General features: G+C 65.4%; 2 protein-coding genes across 3 annotated transcripts; both read left to right on the forward strand.

The window, feature by feature from the left end:
- The first annotated feature begins 945 nt into the window (after positions 1 to 945).
- Positions 946 to 3,948, forward strand: MRPL12 (mitochondrial ribosomal protein L12). The gene is made up of 5 exons (XM_081110452.1): positions 946 to 1,055; positions 1,622 to 1,808; positions 1,979 to 2,062; positions 3,306 to 3,443; positions 3,556 to 3,948. Exons 1-5 carry the CDS (start codon positions 982 to 984, stop codon positions 3,670 to 3,672), a joined length of 600 nt encoding a protein of 199 aa, XP_080966578.1. The 5' UTR covers positions 946 to 981; the 3' UTR covers positions 3,673 to 3,948.
- Positions 3,949 to 5,850: 1,902 nt separating this feature from the next.
- SLC25A10 (solute carrier family 25 member 10) lies at positions 5,851 to 13,353 on the forward strand. Of its 2 annotated transcripts, none has more exons than XM_081110440.1 (11): positions 5,851 to 6,021; positions 9,213 to 9,332; positions 9,776 to 9,890; positions 9,971 to 10,019; positions 10,120 to 10,161; positions 10,765 to 10,808; positions 11,000 to 11,070; positions 11,370 to 11,462; positions 11,676 to 11,753; positions 12,268 to 12,324; positions 12,435 to 13,353. In XM_081110440.1, exons 2-11 carry the CDS (start codon positions 9,243 to 9,245, stop codon positions 12,534 to 12,536), a joined length of 741 nt encoding a protein of 246 aa, XP_080966566.1. In that variant the 5' UTR covers positions 5,851 to 6,021; positions 9,213 to 9,242; the 3' UTR covers positions 12,537 to 13,353. The 2 variants fall into 2 exon arrangements, with proteins under 2 accessions (XP_080966566.1, XP_080966565.1); XM_081110439.1 differs by lacking the exon at positions 5,851 to 6,021 and adding an exon at positions 6,914 to 7,128.
- The last annotated feature ends 9,092 nt before the right edge of the window (positions 13,354 to 22,445 follow it).

Below are 22,445 nucleotides of genomic sequence, written 5' to 3' on the forward strand. Positions count from 1 at the left end.
TAGGTGACGGCGGCCTTGGCTCCTCCATGCGGGGCCGGACTAGTGCACAGGCCCAGAGGCCCTCGGAGCGCAGGCCAAAGGCAGGGCCAGGACGCGGAGGTGCGGGGCGGAGGGGCAGCGCCTTGTCGTTTGACATAAAGTCCGCTCAGCGCTGGCTCCAGGCATCACCGTGGCGGCGGCAGAGGATCCCGCCTGTGCCTCTGGCTGCATCTAAAGAGCAAAGCCCAGGCCCTCGGGGCAGGCGCTGCGGCCGGTGTTGGGAGCTGGGCCAGGAGGCGGGCAGGGCGCGCGGGGTCCGGGGTCTGGAGACAGAACCAGGGCTGATGCATCCTCTTCTCCTGGGACCCGCTAGCCCGCCGCCCCGGTTCCCTCTCGGGATATCACAGCCCCAGCACACGCTGCCCCGGAGGCGCGCTCGGTCCCGCGGAGGAAGGCGTCCTCGCTCCCGGGGCGGCTGCACCGACGGACAAAACATGCTCCTTCCCTCCCGCGCCGGCGGGAGAGGCAGCCGTGCCGGCCAGAGCGCAGCGAGCACTCGGCACGTGGTGACCACGGATGCCGAGCCAACGGCACGAGCCGAAAGCCGCGGTCGGCTGACGCGAGGCTCCCGCAGGGGCCACTGCGCTGCTCCACACGGACGGGCCCGCCCCCGATTCAGACGGAGCCCGCGCTCAGCCTCGGCCTCCACCCGCCTCCCTTGGCCCGGTCCCTTGTGGGTAATCTCGGCGAGCGAGAGGAAGCCAGCGCGAGGTGCGGCTAGAGCGTCCGTCCCAACTCGTATGCTCGGCGGCCTTGGCAGCTAGAGCGTCCTCCCCAACTCGTATGCTTGGCGGCCCGGACAGCTAGAGCGTCCCTCTCAGCTCATATGCTCGGCGGCCCTGGCGGCTAGAGCGTCCTCCCCAGCGCGTGTACTCGGCTGCTCTGGCAGCTAGAGCGTCCCTCCTCCGGGGAGCCTCGTGTGACCTTCCCGCCGGTGGAGCGATGCTGCCGGCGGCTGCTCGCCCCCTATGGGGGCCGTGTCTAGTGCTTAGGGGTGCCGCGCTCCGCTTCGCCAGGTACCGCGGGCTGCCGAGGGCCGGGCGGGCAGCGGGTAGTCCTCAGCCGGCCACCGATGGTTCAGGTCGGGGCAGCAGGCGGGACGTGGAGACACCCCCCCCCCACTCCCGTGTGGGCCGCGGAGAGTGCCGGGGTGGCCTCAGATCACACGAGACGGGTTCCGCCTTTGCCCGGGCCTCAGTTTCCCCCGCAGCCCAGTGACGTGTAGGACCCCCACCCGTGCATCCGGCGCTGCGGGTTCCGAAAGGCTTTGTGCAGCGAAGTGCATTTACGTGATTGCGTTAGCCCGTGAGCTGCTACGGTTCATTCAAACCAGGAAGTTGTTAAGGGCAACATCCTGCAATAATAATGATGATGATAATAATAATAACGAGGGTTTCTAAGGCTTGTGAAGAATATAAAATACAAAGTAGCGGGGAAACCCCCTTGCTCTCGACGTGGAGCCTGGAGGCTGAGAACCCTGGGTTGGGACCAAGGGGCTAGACCTGAGCTCGTGGCACCCACCTGCCTGGACTGCCCGGCCCCCGCCTGTGCCGGCTGACCGCTCTGTTTGCATGGGGTCTAGGCAACAGGTGCCGCGCGTCAGCACCGTGCGGCTGATGCGATGCAGCAGCCATCGGAGGGGAGAGGCCCTCGCCGGCGCACCCCTAGATAACGCCCCCAAGGAGTACCCCCCCAAGATCCAGCAGCTGGTCCAGGACATTGCCAGCCTCACGCTCCTGGAGATCTCAGACCTCAATGAGCTCCTGAAGGTATCGCCGGCCGGGCCTGGGCAGTGGGGTCGCTCCTGGTGCATTTGGGGGGGAGGGTTTGGTCAGTGGTGGAAAGTGTGCTCCCTGGGTGCAGGGATGTGCCGGGCTCGTCCCTGCGCGTGTGTGGGTGTGACCGCCAGCTTCTGAGACTGTCTCCTCTGTCCCTGCAGAAAACGCTCAAGATCCAGGAGGTGGGGCTCATGCCCATGGGGGGCGCGATGCCCGCTGCTGCCCCTGCCGCTGCAGCCCCCGAGGTGAGCCAGGCGCTGGCCTCCGCAGAGACCTGTTTCTCTGGTGCCCGGTTCCCAGCTTCCCTCACGTCCTGAATTCTCTCTTTGCCCCTCATCTCCATCCTGCGCCAGTCAGCACGCCCCGCACATCCGTGTGCTTCCAGCGGAGGCTCTGGTCAGCCTCCCTGGGGCCGAGGACGGGCAGGGCCCTGCCCACTGGGGACCTGTGTCCAGTGGGGACTGAGTTTCCAGGGGAGGGAAACAATGAGCTGACGGAAGGGAAAGGACAGGAAGAGGTGGTGTTGAGTAGTAGGACTTGCGAAGTTCTGCGGGGGGCGGGGGCGGGGGGGGGGAGGGGTAGGGAAGAAGCTGGGGGGAGGGGGGGGGCAGGCCAGAGGAAGGCCCTGAGGAGTTGCGGGAGTTGGCAAGGCATTCCCGGCACGCGGGCCATGAACGGGCCGTGAGCCTGTCCAGGGCTGGAGAGGAGCGGGGAGGTGGGGGCAGCTCCACGGGCTTGGGGGTCTGCGAGGAAACCAGCAGACTTGAAGCCGCACACTAACTTGCGGGGTTTTGTTGCTTTTTTGTATGTGTGAGTGTGTTTTCCAATGTTTGTTATTTTTTAAAATCTCCAATTACCCACAAGTAGAAATAATCATGCCCTCACCGGCCTTAGAAATAAGTAAGGTTTGCCTCATGTGTGTCTCCTTCCCGAAGCTGAAGGCAGGTTTCCGGCCTGTCCTCTCTCCTGGGGCCCTGCACACGCCTCTCTGGCAGCACCGGTAGCCTGGCGCCATTGGCACAGCAGAGGGCATTGGCCTTGGCTCCGACCCCAACTCTTCCCACCTCAGGGGCTCCGCCACCCCCCGGCCGCTTGGCGAAGGCGCGGGCTGAGCTGGTGTCATTGGTGCTGAGACACGCGCTGTGGCCGGGGCCGGAACGGCGCTGCTCCTCTGTCATGTGTTCCACCCACAGAGCCCTTCTGGGGTTGCTCTTCCCTGTCTCACAAGTTACAGTTTTAAAAGGATGAGTTTTGGGGGCCGGGGAGGGAGGCAGTCATCACAGCCCCTGGAGAGCTGGGAAGGGTTCTGGGTGGTGGAACCCAGTCTGACGGAGGAGTGGACGAGGTGGGGGAGGCGCCGAGTGGGAGGGGCGGCCGGCCGGGCGTCTCTCCTGCCAGAATCGCGGGGACCCACAGCCCAGGAGCAAAGGCGCCTGCTCCCCTCGTCCCCCCTCACCCACCCCCCTCCCTCCCTCCCTCCCTCCCCAGCCAGTGGAGGAAGAAGACATCCCCAAGCAAAAGGAGCAGACACACTTCACCGTCCGCCTTACCGAGGCGAAGCCGGTGGACAAAGTGAAGCTGATCAAGGAGATCAAGAACTACATCCAGGGCATCAACCTCGTGCAGGTGGGTGCGGCGGCCCCTGTGGGCAGGCCAGGGGCGGGGGGGGGGGCGGGGGGGGGCCCTGCGGGCAGGCCGGGTGCGGGAGCCTGGGCGGCGTCTGACTCGGCTCTCACAGGCGAAGAAGCTGGTGGAGTCGCTGCCCCAGGAAATCAAAGCCAACGTCGCCAAGGCCGAGGCGGAGAAGATCAAGGCGGCGCTGGAGGCGGTGGGCGGCACCGTGGTCCTGGAGTAGGCTCCCCGAGAACTGTGGACAGGGGTCCCTGGGACCCGGGAGAGGCCCGGCCGCCCTGCCCAGCACCCAGGCTCAGCTGACCGGCACCTCAGAGCAGAAGGGCACACCCACCCCCCACTGCGCAGCAGCCGGGCCCTGGATCAGGCATGGACCTACCGAGCGGGCAGCGGGCAGCGGGCAGCGCTGCCTGTGGGCACCCGGCCTGACTCTGGACCGCCCCAGATTTACCACACGCCCCCTCGTGGCCGCTGAGAAAATACATGGTTTGGGCCATGCACGCTGCTTCTGTGTCCTGGGCAGCGGGAGGGGCTCTGCAGGTGATTGGCAGCGTTAACCGTCCACCCAGGAGCTGGGTGTGCGGCTCCCGCCCCGCCGGCAGGGGTGAGGCTGTGCCCCAGGGCCTTGGGCCAGAGCAGGAAGGAGGGAGCGGGAGGGGGGCTGCAGTGTGCCTGGGAACCCCCCCAGCTTTGCCTGTTGGAAGGATGACCTGCAAGTTGTGTGGGACCAGAGAGGGCGCTGTGTCCAGGAGTCGGCCTCTGGTGGGGCAGCTCCTGGGTGGGCGAGCCCAGCGGTTCCCAAGCCTGGGGGCTGGCCCCCCACCTCCACCTCCCGTGTGTGCTCCCCCTGGACCTCCTCAGTCTGAGGAGGCGGGAAGGCTGCCCCCTGACCCACAGAGCTTCCCCGCCCGCCCCAGGGTTAATGATTCTCCATCAGCAGATCTCTGGGTGCGCCTTCCCCCGGAAGTGGCTGCTGGGGCCGGGCATGGCCTGCTGAGCTGCCTGCCTGGGGGGGGGGGGGGGGGGTGAGGAAGTGGGCTGAGCTCGGACCCTCGTCCGCTTTCCCAGGGAGCCAGGGGCACAGCTGGGGTGATGGGGCCTCTGCCTCATCCCGTGGTCGCTGCTCAGAGGGAGTGACCCTGCCTCTGGGCCCTCGAGCCAAATGCCTTCTGTGTGCCAGGCGCGGCCGGCACCTGGTCTGCTTGGCGCTCTGCACCCACTCACAGTCAGGGCCCTGGGGGTCCTGCCCCCCCACTCCTGGCTCCCCCCGGATGTGCTGCAGCCTGCAGGTGGCCCAGACAGTGTCAGACCTGGGGACCCCGGTGGCCTGCACCCCAGGGATGGCCCTGGTCCTGGGAGAGGGATCTGTGGGTCCCAAGTTCCCCACTGGTGCCCACACAGCACCTGACAAGACCCCTTCGGGTCCCAGGAGGAATTAGCATTCCTGCTCTCTGCCCAGCCTGACGAGAAGGTCACGGGACACGGCTGAGAGGGAGCTGGAGCCGACTCGTGCCTCCTGCCCCCACCGACCTCCCGTTCCAGGGAGCCTGGTGTCTGCCAGGCCACCCACGTGGCTCCGTCCTCCCTGCTGGGCTTCAGGCTCCAGGAGAAAGTGCAGACGCCCCAGAACAGACCCCGGGCCCCACCCGAGAGCCCGGCCTGGCTGGCAGCCCTGGCCTCAGACGTGCCTGTCTGCCCGGCAGCCCCGGGCGTGTGGCCAGGCTGGGCTCCATCTGACCCCGCTCGGCGTCCTCGGTCCCTGACCCGCAGCGGCAGTGCATTTCCCACCTCCCGGGTTCTGACCCGGCTTTGCCAGGAACCACATTTCAGACGCTGCTTTTGCATTTTTATTCTTAAAGTGTCCAGGCTGCTGAGCCTCCCGCCAGCCCCTCCCAATTTGAGGACGGTCCCAGCGTGAGCGCTGGGGGTTCAGAGACCCCTGCTCAGCAGCTTCCCCCTGGGGCTGATCCCAACACGAATGAGGCAGGTGTGGGGGCAGGGAGTGGGCTCGGGGGCACCTCACCCCCCTGGGACACCTGCCAAGGACCACGCCTCCTGCCTCCTGGCCGCTGGGCTGTTCGTTCTGGTTTTCTGTTTGCTAGAAATTGATTTAGAGAGAAACACTGACTTCCGCCCACGTGTGCATTCACTGGCTGGTCCTGTAGGTGCCCTGGTGCTCGGGGAGGACACTAACCACGCACCCAGCCAGGGCAGCTCTGGCTGTGACCTCAGAGCCTTGCATCACCGAGAGCCACTCCGCTTCCTGGTGGGACCCCCCCCCCCCCCGTTTCCTCCCGGGGATTCCTGCCACCCTCCTCCCCCGGGGAGCCCCTGGGTGGTGTTTTTGCCTAGTTTGCATCTGACATCTTTTAAAAAAAGATCCACACCCCAGGACATGCTTAGCGAGAGGAGGGGAAAGGGAAGCACCGATGTGAGAAACCTGGATGCGCTGCCTTCCACATGCGCCCTGACCCTGACCGGAAACCAAACCAGCAACCCTCTGGGCACAGGAACCGGCTGGGCCAGCTGAGCCCCTCGCGCGGCCGGTGGACATCAATCCCTCCCGCTTCAGGTCAGCCAGCTGCCCCCTGGATCCCAGCATTTCCGGGCAGGACACCATCTGCTCTTCACTGCCCGGCGATGACCTCAGGGTCAGAGGCCGGTGGGGGGTCCGGAAGGCCTGGCTCCTGAGTCTCCAAGTGGCCCCTCCAGTTAAACGGATGAATAGATGGCGGGTTTGCTCACATCCTGGAGACCGGCTGGTGCCGAGGCCATGAGGCCAGGCTCTGCGGGTTCAGGGGACCAGGAGCGGTTTCCCCGGTGCTCCTCCCCCTTCTCCCTTGGGCCGGGGGCTGCAGTGGCCGAGCCGCAGGTCCTGCCCTGGGGGAGGGGTCTGGCTGTGCCCCCCTGAGATCGGAGGCTGCCGGGCAGAGAACGTCTGGGCCCCCAAGATCCTGCTACGGGCGGAGGAGCGTGGGAGCCGACGGGCAGGGGCAGGCGCCCCGCTGACGGTCGCCCGGGTCGGTTCCCAGCACTCCAGCCCGGGGCGGCCTGGTCGGAGGGAGGCCTGAGGCCGGACGTGGCTGGGAAGTCCGGGCTGAGGCGGTGTCTGGGCTCGGACTTGCCTTTCGCCCCTAGTTTTACTGTAACCGCAGGCCGGTCCCCAGGGATTCGCTGCTTCTGGCAACTGCACGTGTCCGGGGAGGACCCCACCCTGCGGGGCGGGTGCTCGCGGAAGTGGGGGCTGGCAGAGCCGCGTGACCCAGGCGTGGGGGGGTCCTGGGGGCATCGGGGCGGCCCGCGCAGCAGGCTCCGAAGTCCGCGCGGCCTGCAGAGCGGGGCAGTGGAATCCGCGATTCCGCCTCCCGTCCGTGCGACCGCGGCCCCTTTAAGGCGGGAGGGGCGTGGTCTCGTCGGCCCCGCCCCGGATGCGGTCCCGCCCCGCGCCGCGCGGGCGTATTGGCTGCGCCGGGCGCGGGTGGCGGACGCGCTTTGAACCCGGCGCTGGGGCGGCGCGGCCGGTCCGGGTCGGGCTCGGGGTCCGGGCTGGGTCGGGTCGGGCCGGGCAGCCGGCGCAGCGACGGGCATGGCGGCCGAGTCGCGCGTGTCGCGCTGGTACTTCGGGGGCCTGGCCTCGTCCGGGGCCGCCTGCTGCACGCACCCGCTGGACCTGCTCAAGGTGAGGGCGGCGGGCCGGGCTCCGCGCCACCGGGCTTCCGCACCCGCGGGCACCGGCCGGCTGGCCTGGCCCCGAGGACCGCGGCCCACGGGCTCGCTGCCCCGCCCGCAGACGCCGCCGGGAGCGGAGGGAGGGCGGCCCCAGGCCTGGCCCCGGGGGGTGGGCGCCCGGTGCCCCGGCTCCTGGAGGCCTGTCCCTCCCGGCCCGGCGCTTCGCTGCCTGTGCCCTCGGGCAGCCACCTGGCCTCGCCGCCCGTGCCCCCCGCTCCTCCGAGGACGTCGTCCAGCCCGACGACTGTTGAGGGGCGGTTCCCGCGGACCCAGCTGCCCCCCGCGCGGCGGGGCCGGCACAGCGGAGGGAGGGGAGGAGGGAGGTGGCCTGGCGAGTGGCACGGGCGCCCCCGCTCGGGCCGCTCCCCCCTGGCCTGGTGGGTGCCTGGCAGCCTCGGGCCCCGCGCACACGGTCCTGCCCGCTGATGGGGCCGAACAAGATAGAACTTCCTTGTCTCCAGGGCCGGCCAAGCCCTGTCTCACCACAAGGAACAGAGGAGAACGGGCCGCCCGGGGAGCTGGCACTGTGTCACGTGGGGCCCGTGGGCAAGGGGCAGCCACCGGCCACCCCTGCCCTCCCCCCAGCTGTCTGTGCCCACGTGGCCTGTGCCGGCTGACCGGGCACCCCCGGGCGCCCCTGCCTGTGGGCGTGCTTGCAGCAGTCCTTCTCCTGAAGGGAGGGCATTGCCTCTCTAATGAGTAAAAATGCCACCTGATGCATCCCAAGGGCAAGAGCCAGGGGAGCAGGGCCGGGGGCCTGCCCTGCGGTTAGAAGCTGAAGCTGGCTGGGCCTGGGGGGTGCGCTGACCAGCAGAGGGCACGGCAGTGAGCGGGAGGTGCACCTGGCTTCCCTCCCGCACCTCTGCTGGTTTGCTCTCTGGGTGCCCTCGCAGGTCCCCAGCCCCACCTCAGGGGCCCGAGGGTCAGGCTCTGACCAGGAGCAGGCACAGCCTCCAGGGGCTGCAGAGCCCTCCCAGCCTGGGCTGGCCTAGCCCCCTGCCCATTGTCCCAGGCCCCTTTGGGCGTCACTGCCCCTTGCCCTGCCCCCCGTCCCCGGGTGCTGTTTTGCTGCCAGGATGAGGCAGGGGAGGCAGGTGGCCACAGGAGCCCGGCTCCCCTCTGCCCGGGAGTGTGGCCTTGTGCCGGGGGTGGGGGCCGCCGTGGAGGAGGCCCAGCGGGGTTTTACCTCTCAGCATGGTCATTGGGGAAATTATTTTAAAGCTCCTGGATCTTTCTCTGTCTCATGTCCTGACTTGATCCTCAGCCTCTTCTTGCCTGGGCGGGAGCTGCTGCCCACGTGGCTGCCCTGACCGCAGGCCCAGTGCCCACTGTCCTGCCCAGCTTGGCTCGGGCAACAGGAGGACGCGGCTTGTGTCCCTGAGCTGGGCACAAGCCCTCCATCCCCACCTGTGCTGCTCCCCAACCGGAGGCCCCGGGAAGAGCCTGAAGGGGCCGGGGGGAGGGTGTATCCACTGAGTTCCTTCATCCTCACAGCACAACGAGAGAAACTGAGGCACGGGCCAGTGACCTGCCCACGCCGGCCCCGCAGGGTGTGACCGCCTGAGGCGGCCTTTCCCTTCTGCCCTGCCCAGGCCCCACCTGCCTCTCCCAGGCCCCATGCTTCTGAGTCCCCATAATTTTGTCCCCTGCGAAGTGAGTGAGGCTGAACAGTGGGGCTCTGGAGTCACCCTGCTGGGTCCTGCCTCCGTTTCCTCATCTGTAAAATGGGGCGGCTGATCCCCACCCACAGCAGGTGCCCAGAGGACTCTCTCGCGGGCCTGGTGGGTGCACCCGTCCCCTGGTACTGTCACTTGTAAACAGTAGGTTGGTGGCGGGCATGGCATGTGTTCCAGCGCCACCCCCTGGCTGGGTGCGCTCAGGAGGCCCTTTGCTGCCCTGAGCCTCAGTTTCCTGTCTCTAAAGGGGGAGGTGGCAGCACTTGGCCACAGGGGCGTGGGGGAGGGTAGCGGCTCCGGCCGTGGGAAAGGGTCCGCCGGGCGGCAGCCGCTCAGCGGGTGTGTCCCTGCCCCCCAGGTGCACCTGCAGACGCAGCAGGAGGTGAGGATGCGCATGACGGGCATGGCGCTGCAGGTGGTGCGCTCCGACGGTGTGCTGGCGCTCTACAACGGCCTGAGCGCCTCGCTGTGCCGACAGGTGCCTCCCGCGGTCCCGGTCCCAGCGCCCCCGTGCCGAGCAGCCCACGCGGGCAGAGGGGAGGGCTGGCTCCGACGTGGCTGTGCCTCCTACCCACCGTGGGTGCCCATGCCCATCGAAGCCACTCTCTCCCTTTTGAGGCTGCTCAGGAGGAAGGAACCCCAGGGCTGGGAGCTGGCGCGCCTGGGTGGGCGCAGGGCGGGGCGGTGTGGGGTGTGCTGCTCCCACCCTCACAGCTGGAGACGGCCACTTACAGGTGGGGAAACCGAGGCTTGGGCTCAGCCACCTGCTGGCCGTGCGGCCTTGGGACGGCTTCTCGTCCCTGTGGTCCGGGTGATGCCCGTGCACCCAGCCAGCCCTGGCGGGGGGAGAGGCAGGGGTCCATGTCGTGCTGCCCTGTCCTGCCCCTCCCCTGCACGCTCTGAGCCGGCCCCTCCCCCCAGATGACCTACTCCCTGACTCGGTTCGCCATCTACGAGACCGTGCGGGACCGAGTGGCCAAGGGCAGCGAGGGGCCCCTGCCCTTCTACAAGAAGGTGCTGCTGGGCGCCGTCAGCGGTGAGTGGGGCGGGGCTGAGAGGGGCCGCGGGGCCGCAGGGACACGGCCGGGTCACGTGCTGGGTCTGGTCTGTTGCCAGGTTGCGTCGGAGGCTTCGTGGGGACTCCCGCCGACATGGTCAACGTCAGGTCAGTGGCCCCCAAGGTCAGGGTCTGCTGTCCCCCGACGGGCCGGCTGAGCCTGTGTGGCGAGCCGGGGAGCCGCCCCTGAGCCGCGTCCTTGTTTCAGGATGCAGAACGACGTGAAGCTGCCCCCCAGCCAGCGCCGCAAGTGAGTCGGGCGCTCTGCCCTCGGGGTGTGGCTGGTGGGCGCTGTGCGGGACACGCTGGGACCGAACGGGGCGCCGGCGGCTTTGGGAACCGGGCCTGAGGCTTCCCTGGGGAGGGTGTGGGACCAGGGCGGGTGGCGGGCGGCCGGTCACGTTTCCTCGGAGGGTGGCCTAGAAGTCCGAGGGGCTTTTCACGGGTTGGGAGCTGGGGTTTTTAATGATGAAAGCACCGTTTCCGTGACGTCTAAGGCGCTGTCACTGAGCCTGTTTGTGGACAGACGCCCCGGTGAACCCGTCACGGGTGTCAGTTCAGGGGGACGGTGGCTCCGTGCCAGCCCGCTGTGCACCCTCCGACTGGGTGACGGGGCGGGGAGGGACGGGCAGGGCGCCCCGTCCTCCTGTCCTGGTATCAGCCGGGGCCTGTGCCCAGGTGTGCTCCTGTGGGTCTCTGGGATCTTGGGGCCGAGGTCCCCGAGGAGGGAGGCTGCTCTGAGCTCCGGAACAGCCTCGGCCTTGGCTTCTGCGAGGGGCGAGGGGCTCGTCCTGGGGAACCCCCTCCCCACCCCCCAGGGAGCCTCACGTTGGCCCGTTCTGTGTCCCGGCAGCTACGCCCACGCCCTGGACGGCCTGTACCGCGTGGCCCGTGAAGGTGAGGAGCAGGCCCTGGCGGGGCAGGAGCCGGGCAGGAGCGGGGGCAGGGGCCGGGCAGGGACCAGGCAGCCACCAGGCAGCCCCAGCTGGGAGCCCAGAGCCCGAGGAGGCAGAGGGGAAGGAGCATCGTCCAGAGCTGGGGGCAGCCTGGTGGATGTGGCCGGTGCACACCTTCTCCTGCCTCCGCAGAGGGTCTGAGGAAGCTGTTCTCGGGTGCAACCATGGCCTCCAGTCGGGGGATGCTGGTCACTGTGGGCCAGGTAGGCCTTCTACGGGGGACGGGGGACTCGGGGGAGCCTCCGGGGGTCCCTGCCCTGCGTACCCCCCAGAGACCACAGAGGAAGGTGGTGGCCGCAGGCGGGCACTGAGAAGTGGGCACAGGCAGGTCGGGTGTATGGCCTTGGGCAGGCCCCTCCCTGCCTGGTCTCACCTGTCCAGCAGCCCCAGTACACGAGGTGACTGCCAGCAGGCGCTAGTTGATCCGGGTGGTGTCCCTCTGGGCCCCGTCGGCGCTCCCAGGAGCCGGGGCAGCCGGGCCCTGACCTCCCTGCACCCACAGCTGTCCTGCTACGATCAGGCCAAGCAGCTGGTCCTGGGCACAGGGTACCTGTCGGACGGCATCTTCACACACTTCATCGCCAGCTTCATTGCCGTGAGTGCCAGGCGGGGTGGGGGCGCTGGATGCCCCCCTCAGACTGGGGGTGCCAGGCCGGGAGAGGGGCACCCCGGCCCAGGCTAGAGTGGTCAGTGCCCCCTGCAGCCCTGGGTCGCCTCCCAGGCCTGGGCAGGCCTGCAGGGGTTGAGGGACTCCCAGGTATCATATGTGGCAGGCCTGTTGGTGACGTGCCCTCCCCCCCCCCCCCAGGGCGGGTGTGCCACGGTCCTGTGCCAGCCCCTGGATGTGCTGAAGACCCGCCTGATGAATTCCAAGGGCGAGTACCAGGTGAGCGGGGCCTGGGGGTCCCTGCCCTGCGGCTGCCAGGCTCTGGCCCTGGGGTGGCCAAGAGCTGTTCTCTCCCCCCCCATGGGTCCCTCCCAGCCGCCTCCAAGCAGCCCTGGCCCCGTGTGTCCTGTCGGAGTCTCTGATATACTAACTGGCAGGTGCCTGGTGCCCGGTGCCCGGTGCCCACCCAGTGGCTCCACGGTGCCCTGATGTGCCCACGGCGCCTTCTGTGTCTTCACGCGCCTGTGGCCCTGTCCCTGTGCTCCCCACCCCGCTCGGTGCCCGACAGCCAGCCTGCTGCTGGCACCCTGGGCGCCCCCCCCCCCCGCCCTCAGGGCTCTGGTTCTGCCGCATCAGCAGTCGGCCGGGCAGCGGCCGGGCGGCCGTGACCTTTTGGCTCACACGTCCCATGTCTGGATGTCGGCCGCTGGGCACTGGCCTGCGGCCCGGCTGTGGGAGGGGCGTGTGCTCCGCGTGGGGGGCGCGGCTCCATCTGCCTCACTCGTTCCTGCAGGGCGTGCTGCACTGCACCATGGAGACGGCGAAGCTGGGGCCGCTGGCCTTCTACAAGGTTCGGGGGAGGGTGCGTGGGTGGCTGGGGGGGAGGGGTGGTGCCGGGGGTCAGGGGCGCACAGTGGGTGGGGGCGGGGGTCCCCCAGCTTTCACTTCGCCCCCCCCCAGGGCCTCGTGCCTGCCGGCATCCGCCTCATGCCGCACACCGTGCTCACGTTCGTCTTCCTGGAGCAGCTTCGCAAGCACTTCGGCGTCAAAGTGCCGTCCTGACGGGGCGTGGAGCGGCCGGCCTGCCCGCTCCTTCCCGAGGCCACGCGGCCAGCGCTGCCCTGAGCCCGCACCGGCCACAGAGCTCGGCCGCCCCCTCCCCGGCTGGACGGCCTGGCCTCCTGCCCGGTCAGAGCTCCTTCCAGCAGCGTCGCCCCCACCCCGGTGGCCCCGTAGCTTCGCCTCCCCGCCCCCGCCCCCACGCCCTGCCCTGCACACGGGCCACACGCCGAGGGAGGCGTCCGGGCCCCGCTCCCCCCCCAGCAGTTGGCACCGGAGGTGGGCGCGCTGGGCTGTCCGGTTTTCCAGGTTCCTGCCCCTCTTCTGGCCCCGAGGGTTCTTTCATGGAGCAGCTCCTGGGCCCTCAGCACCGTCCGCAGCTCCCTCAGGGCAGTGGCTGCTGCACCTTTGTCTGGGGGGTGGGGGGGCGGCCTCCACGATGCCCACAGGTAGCTGAGCCCAGCGGACCACAGAGCCAGGTGTGAGGCGGGCACCACGGGTGCGAGTGCGGGGCCCTTGCCTTCCCACACCAGCCGACCCCAGCTGCTCCAACAGTTAGTTTGCCAAAACTCAGCGCCCAGAGGCCACTGCTGTCCCTGGGCTGAGCCTCCCCCTCCCGCGCCCCAGGCAGAGGCGGGCTGTGGGGTCCTCGGGGCCTCCCTGCAGACGGTGCCCCAAGACCCCAGCGGCTGATCAGCCAGAACCCACCGGCGCTGCTGCCAGCGCAGCCTGTTCTCCCCAAATGGGCCGGCTTTGTCACTGCTCCCGCCTCAGGGCTGTGCCCCCAACAGGGGTTGGCAATAAAGGACAGTGAGCTGCCCCTGGTTTGTGGGTCCCTGTGTCCAGGCCGCCCGCTGGTCTGTGGCCACCTTGCTGTCCGAGGGCAGGAGGGCTCCCTGCACCCTCCCAGGAGGGCTGGGCTCATGGGGGGCCAGAGCGGAAGCCCAGCCCTGCCTGGTGCCTTGAGGCCTGTGGGCTGAGGGGTTGGGGGTGTGGGTGAGGGGTTGGGGTGTGGGCTGAGGGATTGGGGTGTGGGTGAGGGGTTGGGGTGTGGGATGGCAGCCCTAAACCAGCATGGGGCATGGGTATGTGAGCGAGCTGAGAGTCTGGTCGGTGCTGCGCTCCCAGGTCCCGCTCACCTGGACCCCACAGGACCCTGCCCAGCGGCACCTGGAACGAGAGACCCCTTAGCTGAGCTGGTGGCCCTCCCCTTTGCTGTGGGAGGTGCCCGAGTCCGAGCCGGGCTCCTGGACACTGGGTGCTGGTCCAGCAAGCCCAGGGCTGGGGAGAGCCTGGACCGGAGGCCCTCAGACGGGCGGGGCGGGGGAGCTGGGCACTACCTGGGATAGAGACCAGCAGGCCAGGAGGGCCGGGCGCCCAGCCCGCTCAGACCTCGGCCCCACCCCGTCGGAGCATCGAGCAGATAAGTCGGATTGTACAAGGTGGCGATGGTTGCACAGCTGTGACCGCGTTGAAAACCACGGGACCTCAGTGAGGCTGCTGTTAGAACCAGCCGCCCACACCCAGCTCCCACCAGCTCCCGCGGTGAGCACCCAGGCCCTCCGCACCCCTGGAGTGTTGGGGAGCAAACCCTGGAGTCACGTCAGTTTTTGGTGGTGGTTTCTTTTGTTTTTGGCTAATCCTCACCCGAGGATATTTTCCATTGATTCTTAGGGCGAGTGGAAGAGGGGGAAAGAGAAGCATCGTTGTGAGAGAAACATCTATTGGGTGCCTCCTGCACGGCCCCCACCAGCCCAGGGAGGAGCCTGCAACCGAGGTCCATGCCCTTGACCAGAATCGAACCCGGGATCCTTTGGCCCACAGGCCGGCGCTTCATCCACTGAGCCACACTGGCTGGGGCTGGAAGTCTGGTCATTTATAGGGAAATACTTCATGTCTGTGAAAGCCTGAGGGATGCGACCACAGCAGCCTCCGGTCAGTCCTCCGGCCTCAGGGCCGCCTGGGTTTCCTTCAGCTGCTTCGACTTGGAGCACCAGCCTGGCACCGACTCACCTGTGTGCCGGTGTGCCCTGGGCAGCGGGCAGTTGGCATCTCACCAGCCTCCTCCCAGCCTGGCCCCCATGATGCCACGCCTGCTGGGCCAGGACAGAGGGAGAAAGTGCCCCGTCTGGTTGGGCGGTTTGGCAGGGACGGGCCTGGCCGGGGCCCAGTGCAGGGCAGAGAGCAGAGGGTGGGGTAGATGGGACAAGGTTTCCAGGGCACAGAGGCGGGCGTGGGCAGAGCTCCCCGGGGCCTCCTGGCACAGAGCACCCAGCACAGCAGAAAGGCTGGGAGCAGGGCTGGGCGCGCCCCCCCCCCCCCGGGGGGGGTTTGATTCAGGGCCCACAGCCGGCATTGCTGGGGTCAGCACCAGTCTGGAGTGTGAGGGAGCCCGGGCCGCCCCGCCCTCGGTGGGTCCCGCTGTGCCCGCCTTGGGTCCTTTGGCCCCCGGAGGGCGGGGGGCGGGAGGGAAGCGGAAAAAATGCACACTCAGGAGAGCAAGCCCCGCCTTTCCAGTCAGCCCAGGCCTTTTCCTTAAAGAAGGACTTTGTCTGGTTTACAAAAAGCTGCACAAAAGGCCCTGGCTGGTGCGGCTCAGGATAGAGCATTGGCCTGCGGACTGAAGGGTCCCGGGTTCAATTCCAGTCAAGGGCACAGGCTCAGGTTGCGGGCTCGATCCCCAGTGGGGGACGTGCAGGAGGCAGCCGATCCATGATTCTCATCATTGATGTTTCTCTCTCTCCCTCTCCCTTCCTCTCTGAAATCAATGAAAATATATTTTTTTAAAATGTCAGTGAGGGCACCAGGCAGATTCAGCGGAAAAGCCAGGCTTTGCTTATTTTTAAAATATATTTTATGGATGTCAGAGGAGGGGAGAGAGAGAGAAACATCAATGATGAGAGGGAGTCACCGTTCGGCTGCCTCTTGCGGGCCCCACGTTGGGGACCGGGATTCGAAGCGAACCCTGACCTCCTGGTTCACAGGTCACCGCTCAGCCGCGGAGCCACGCCGCCCGGCTGGACGCAGGCTTTCCAACAAACGGCGCCGGAGGCCGAGCAGCCACGTGCACAGGCCTTTGGACCCTTCCCGCCCTCGCAGACGTTAGCACCAAGCGATCCCAGAGCCAAAGGGCAGAGCTCACGACGGAGACGCGGGCAAAACCCCGGAGGGACAAGCAGAGGCCCTGCCCTCGGAGTTCGGGAGGAGGGAGCGCGCCCTCGTCCGACCCGTCCTCACACTCCCCCGTTCCCACGCCAGGGTCCCCGTCCCGTCCTCATACTCGCCTCGTTCCCACGCCAGGGTCCAGGCCCTGTCCGGGGTGCGAGGCATCTGGAGGGAGGCACGGGCTCTGCTTGTCCTGTTTGTGAGGTCATCCCGCCTCCCACGGGTGGAGGGGCCCCTGGGAGGAGCTGCTCTGCTCCCAGGTCTCCGGGGTTCCTGCCTGCCTGGTGTCCCACAGGAAGTGGGGGTTCCACAGGAAGTGCCTCGGCGAGGGGGGCCCTCACCCGCAGGCCCTGCACGAGTCAGACCAGGCCTGGGGTTCCAGGGCGAGGCTGGTGTTTGCCGGCCGTCAGCGCTGCGGCCACAGGAACGTACCGGGCCGATGCCCGAAGTAATGCCTCCCCCGGGGTGAACCCTCAAGGAGGTCGTAGCCCGGAATCGGACCCTGGCCTCCTCGCGCTTCTGTACCCCTTTCACCCGCTGCTGCCGCTATTTTTTCCCTGGTTAATCCTCACCCCAGGACGCTTTTCCATTGATGTTTCAAGAGTGGAAGGGGGGGAGAGAGAGACATCCACGTGAGGGAGACGCCGATTGGTGCCTCACCAGGGCCAGGGGTGGCGCCTGCACCCCAGCATGTGCCCTCGGCCGGAATCGGACCCAGGACCCTTCAGTCTGCAGGGCAACACTGTCCCCTGAGCCAAACCAGCCGGGCTAGACGTGAATTTTTAAAAAGAAGAAACAGTCACTCCTGCCCTGGTCAGGGGCTCACTGGGTTGAGCGCCATCCCGTGCACCAAGAGGTTGCCAGTCGGGGCACAGGCCCGGGTTGTGGGCTCGATCCCCAGAAGGGGGCACACAGCAAACCCATGGCGTTCTCCCACTGATGTCTCTCTCTCCCTCTCCCTTCCACTCTGAAATCAATAAAAATATTTTTTAAATAAGGCGAAATCCTAACAACAACCATGAGCGCCACCGCTCACCATCTATGGCCCCTAACCCTGACCCACCCCAACCCCAGCATGAACCCTGACCCCAGCACTGACCCCAAGGGTGGCCCCCACACCCCCGGGGTCCATCCTACCGCCTCTCACAGGGCGTGTCTTCCCGGCTCCTCCTCCGTCTCCCAAACCCAGGAACTGACCCTCCCCCCCAGACCCAGTTGAGGATGGAGAGGCCTGGGTGGGGGTGACCACCTGGGGCCCCGCAGGCATAGCAGAGCCTGTCACCCCCCGCGCGGCCGCTGGGGGGCAGCCGGGCGACGCTGACCGCGGGGCGGGTGGGCGTGGTTGGCGGGGCGGGGCTTGGGGCGGGGCCCGGGAAGGGGGCGTGTCCGGGCGGCGGCCGGGCCCGGACTCAAGTGGAAGGCGCGGCAGAGGGGGAGCTGGCGGCCCGTTTTCCGGGGTTTGGCCGCGACAATTCGAACTGGACCACTCAGGCCCAGATCCGGTCCGAGCCGCCCTCCCGGCGGAGGAGGCAGCAGGGCCCGAGGGAGGGGGGCCGCCGGGCGGGACCAGGGCGCAGGCTTCGGCCGGCGGGGCCCCCACCCTGAGGGCTCCCCGAACTGGAGGCGCCCGCGGACCTCGACCTGCCCTGCGCTCCTGGGAGCGGGGCGCTCGGGGGTGATGCGCGGTGGAGCCGCAGGGGCGGGCGGGTCCCAGGGGCCCGCGCGGCTGGGAAGGAGGAAGGGCGAGTCCCGGCCGCGCGACCAGCCCGTCCAGCCAGGAGTGTCTGTCCCGCGGCCCCGCTGGGGCGCCTGGGAGACCCCGCAGACCGCAGCGTGCGGAGCGAGCCCCTGTGGGTGGCCGCGGTGCGGGTGGGACATGGCGGCTGGAGGGAGCGGGCTCTGCAGGGGAAGCCGGCCTGGCGGCGCTGGACGCAGGGTGCAGCGTGTGTCCCCCAAGGGCCCTGCACCCCCACTTCCTACTCTGACCCCGGTGCCCCTGCATGTGACCGAGTCCTTCCTCACCCTCCAGAGGCCACTGGGTGCAGCCTCCTCTCCCAGGCGACAGCCCCAGACCCCGCGGGGGTGTCCTCTTCCCTGCACCCCGACACTGAGTTCCGGGCGGGATTGAGGAGCAGCACCACCAGGCAGAGCCGGCAGCAGGGAAGAGGGGCGGCTAGTTCTGGGGGCACCCACCTCCCACCACAGGTCCCCTCGCCCAGGCTGGGCCCAGGCCCCCGTGTCCCTCGAGGCCTGGCCGCTGTGGGCCCTGAGGCCGCCCCCTGGGAGACGCACCCTCAGGGGGGCCTGCACCCCCCTCCCCACCCCCCGCCCCGCCCCCATCCACCGCCCTCAGCCGCTCGGAGCTGGGATTCTGAGGCCTCGGGGCCCCACTGATGGGACTGGATGCGCTGGCCCCGCGCCCACAGCCGGCCCGTCCATGACTCTCACCATTGATGTTTCTCTCTCAATCTCCCTTCCTCTCTCTGAAATCAATAAAAATATAGTTTAAAAAAATGGTTTTGCCGTAACCGGTTTGGCTCAGTAAATAGAGCATCGGCCTGCGGACTGAGGGTCCGGGTTCGATTCCGGTCGAGGGCATGTACCTGGGTTGCGGGCACAGCCCGGGTAGGAGGTGTGCAGGAGGCGGCTGATCGATGTTTCTCTCTCATCGATGTTTCTAACTCTCTATCTCTCTCCCTTCCTCTCTGTAAGAAACCAATAAGATATATTTTTTTAAAAAAATGGTTTTATTGCCCTAGCCCAGTAGTCGGCAAACTCATTAGTCAACAGAGCCAAATATCAACAGTACGATTGAAACTCCTTTTGAGAGACAAATTTTTTAAACTATATAGGCAGGTACATTGTTATTAACTTAATTAGGGTTCTCCTAAGGCTTAGGAAGAGCCACACTCAAGGGGCCAAAGAGCTGCATGTGACTCGGGAGCCGCAGTTCGCCGACCACGGCCCTGGCCGGTGTGGCTCAGCAGATAGAGTGTTGGCCTGCAGACTGAAGGGTCCTGGGTTCAGTTCCAGCCAAGGGCACAGGCCTGGGTTGCAGGCTCTACTCGCAGTGGGGGGCGTGCAGGAGGCAGCCGATCAATGATTCTCATCATTGATGTTTCTCTCTCTCCCTTCCTCTCTAAAATCAATAAAAGTATATTTTTAAAAATGGTTTTATTGTGGTAAAATGTAATAATCATATAACGATATTAATACATCATGAATCTGAGTGCGGGCACTTCAGACCCTACGTGTGCATCGAGGTCGGCCGACCCAACCCTCAGGAAGGAGGACCCGAGGGCGAGGCGTTCCCGCAGGTGCGCGGGCCGGTGGGCTGCTCGCGGGCGGCAGCAGGTGTCAGGCAGCTGGGCCCTGGCTGGGAGCCCGCGTGCCCGCCCTCAGCTCAGCGGCATGAAGCCCATTCACACTGTTGTGCAGCCGTCACCAGCATCATCTCCAGCACTCCTCCCTTCCTTTCTATTTTTTATTTATTTTTTTATTTTTATTTATTTTTTTTTCTAAAATTGTTTACCTTTTCTCACACATTTTTCCTTGAAAAATCATAATTTTATCTTAATTCTTTTTTTTACAATATATATTACTTTATTTTTTTAAATTAAATCTTTATTCAGATTATTACATTTGTTCCTCTTTTTTTCCCCCCATAACTCCCCTCCTTCCAGTTCCCACCCCACCCTCCGCCCTCACTCCCCACCCACTATCTTCATCCATAGGTGCACGATTTTTGTCCAGTCTCTTCCCGCATCTCCCTCATCCCTTCCCCCCAACCCCCCGAGAATAGCCAGTCCATTCCCTTTCTATGCCCCTGATTCTATTATAATCACCAGTTCATTCTGTTCATCAGATTATTTATTCACTTGATTCTTAGATTCACTTGTTGATAGATGTGTATTTGTTGTTCATAATTTGTATCTTTATCTTTTTCTTCCTCTTCCTCTTCTTAAAGGAGACCTTTCAGCATTTCATATAATACTGGTTTGGTGGTGATGAACTCCTTTAGCTTTTCCTTATCTGTGAAGCTCTTTATTTGACCTTCAATTCTGAATGATAGCTTTGCTGGATAAAGTATTCTTGGTTGTAGGTTCTTGGTATTCATCACTTTGAATATTTCTTGCCACTCCCTTCTGGCCTGCATGGTTTCTGTTGAGAGATCAGCTGACAGTCGTCTGGGTATTCCCTTGTAGGTAACTGACTTTCTTTCTCTTGCTGCTTTTAAGATTCTCTGTCTTTTGCTCTTGGCATTTTAATTATGATGTGTCTTGGTGTGGTCCTCTTTGGATTCCTTTTGTTTGGGGTTCTCTGTGCTTCCTAGACCTGTAAGTCTATTTCTTTCACCAGGTGGGGGAAGTTTTCTGTCATTATTTGCTGTGGTCCAACCCCAGCGGGTCCAGGGGTCCCCAAAGGTGTGGACGGAGTCGGCGAAGAAGGAATGACACGGAGACAGCGTTCAGTTGATCAGCAGCCTAGCCAGGATCTCCAGCCAAGTTCTGGTCTGGATCTCCAGCAAAGTTCTGTTTAGGATCTCCAGCCAGGTTCTGTGTCCATGGTCTCTTGCTAGGTTCTCCAGGTTCTCCAGCCAGGTTCTGTAGCCATGTTCCCTCGCTAGGTTCTCCAGCCAGTTTCTGTCCAGGTTCTCCAGCCAGGTTCAGTCACCAGGTTCTAGTCAGGTTCTCTTGCCAATTTCTGTAGTCAGGTTCAGTCCAGGATCTTTTGCCATGTTCTCTCGCTAGGTTCTGTCTCTAGGTTCTGAGGCCAGTTTCTGTCCAGGATCTTTTGCCATGTTCTCTCCAGCGAAGTTCTTCTGTCTCTAGAGAACGTTCTGTGTAGGTTCTGTGCCAATTTCTGTCTCTCTCCTCTATTTTTTAAATAGTGAGGGTTTTGCTCTAGTCTAGCTCCTTTGGCTCAGTGGATAGAGCATCGGCCTGCCGAGCGAAGGGTCCCGGGTTCGGTTCCGGTCAAGGGTGCGGACCTCAGTTGGGTTGCAGGCTCCTCCCTGGCCTGGGCTCTGGTCGGGGCATGTGCAGGAGGCAACCAATCCATGTGTTCCTCTCATCGATGTACCTGTCTCTCTCCCTTCCACTCTAAAAAGTCAGTGGAAAAATATCCTCTGGTGAGGATAAAAAAATAAATAGTGAGGTTTTTTTGTTTATTTAAAAATTGATTTTAGAGAGAGAGGAAGGGAGAGGGAGACAGAAATATCAATGATGACAGAGAACTATGGGCCGGCTGCCTCCTGCACGCCCCCCACTGGAGATGGAGCCCACAACCCGGGCCTGTGCCCTGACCAGGAATCGAACCCTGACCTCCCGGTTCCTAGGTCAACACTCAACCCCTGAGCCGCGCCGCCGGTGAGAACTTCCTCATTTTCTTCAACTGAAGCTCTGTCCCATGAGACACTGACCCCCGCCCTGGCACTCCCGCCTGCAGCGTCGACCGGACAGAGGGAGTGCCTCTGACGCACGGGCCGAGGCGACGTTTCCGAGATCAGGCTCAGGGAGGACGGTGGCCGCCATCCTGCTCGGCCCGAGGAAGCAGCGAGCGGCCAGCTGGGACCAGGCCTGAGACACCCAGGGCTGAGCCGGGCAGGGCCCTCCAGGGGCCTGGAGATGCTGCAGCCCCAGCTCACACCTGACCCGGATTCCTGACCGCAGGAGCCACAGGAGCCTGAGGGGATAAGTGCTGGCTGCTGGGAGCGGACACATTTGGGGTAATTTGCTCTGCAGCCGTGGGTGGCTGATGCCCTCGGCGAGGACACCGTGTCCAGCTCCTGCCGTTAGGGCTCCCCGAGGCCATCGGCGCCTGCCCCACGAGCACCCCCCCTTGGCATCACCCTACAGACAGGCAGGGACCTTGGCTCTGCAGGACCTGCCCTAAGGGAGATGATCTTCCTATGGACGCCACCCACTGCGCCCCCCACCCCGTCCCTGGGCCCACAGGGAGCTGGTCAGCAGCCGGTTCTCTGATCCCACAGGAGAGACGTCCAGCCCTGCCAGCGCCCCCCCCCCCCCCCCCCCCGCCCGGGCCCTGGGCCTGTCATCTCCTCCCTCCATACTATTATTATTATTGTTATTATTTTAATTGATTTCAGAGAGGAAGGGGGAGAGAGAGAGAAACATCAATGATGAGAGAAGATCATGGACCAGCTGCCTCCTGCACGGCCCACACTGGGGATGGAGCCCGCAACCCGGGCCTGTGTCCCGACCGGGAATCGAACCGTGACCTCCTGGCTCATAGGTGGACGCTCAGCCCCTGAGCCCTGCTGGCAGGGCCCCATGGCCTCATGTCACCTTAAGCCCCTCGGTAGAGACCCTCCGGAGCTGCTGGGGGTGGGGGTTCATCGCGAATTTGGGGACACAGTCCAGCCCGGAACAGGGACCTTCCGTGTCTCCTCTCTCCCCCCGAGTGGCCCCCCCGTCCCCTGGGAAGGGCGCTGGGCCCTGGCCTGGTCTCGCCGGCGCCTCTCGCCCAGAGCCACCAGCAAGGTGGTTAGGCTCTGGGGAGCCACGTTCAGGCCGATTGAATCAGGCCACTTAGAGGGACCGCGGCGGAGAGAGGGCCCCGGGGCTGCAGCTGTGGATGGTGCCGGGCTCAGGTCAATGACAGACATGGGGGCTGGGGGTGGACAGCATTGGCCTGGGCCAGGTGGGCAGGGGCCGGGGGAGGGAGCAGGTGAGCCAAGGCCCATCTGCGTGGTCAGGGCCTGGGCGGGAGCAGAACTAGCCAGGC

This window comes from Myotis nattereri, assembly GCF_964212035.1.
Source record: "Myotis nattereri genome assembly, chromosome: 16".
Lineage (NCBI taxonomy): Eukaryota > Metazoa > Chordata > Mammalia > Chiroptera > Vespertilionidae > Myotis > Myotis nattereri.

What these genes read in the sequence shown, in the direction of transcription:
- MRPL12 (XM_081110452.1), top strand. Translation starts at nt 982, where the DNA reads ATGCTGCCGGCGGCTGCTCGCCCCCTATGGGGGCCGTGTCTAGTGCTT. An exon ending in CTGCCGCTGCAGCCCCCGAG is followed by an intron (nt 2,063 to 3,305) that starts GTGAGCCAGGCG and finishes CTCCCTCCCCAG; the next exon opens with CCAGTGGAGGAAGAAGACAT. An exon ending in AGGGCATCAACCTCGTGCAG is followed by an intron (nt 3,444 to 3,555) that starts GTGGGTGCGGCG and finishes CGGCTCTCACAG; the next exon opens with GCGAAGAAGCTGGTGGAGTC.
- SLC25A10 (XM_081110439.1), top strand. Translation starts at nt 7,036, where the DNA reads ATGGCGGCCGAGTCGCGCGTGTCGCGCTGGTACTTCGGGGGCCTGGCC. An exon ending in GCTGCTGGGCGCCGTCAGCG is followed by an intron (nt 9,891 to 9,970) that starts GTGAGTGGGGCG and finishes GTCTGTTGCCAG; the next exon opens with GTTGCGTCGGAGGCTTCGTG. An exon ending in GTACCGCGTGGCCCGTGAAG is followed by an intron (nt 10,809 to 10,999) that starts GTGAGGAGCAGG and finishes CTGCCTCCGCAG; the next exon opens with AGGGTCTGAGGAAGCTGTTC.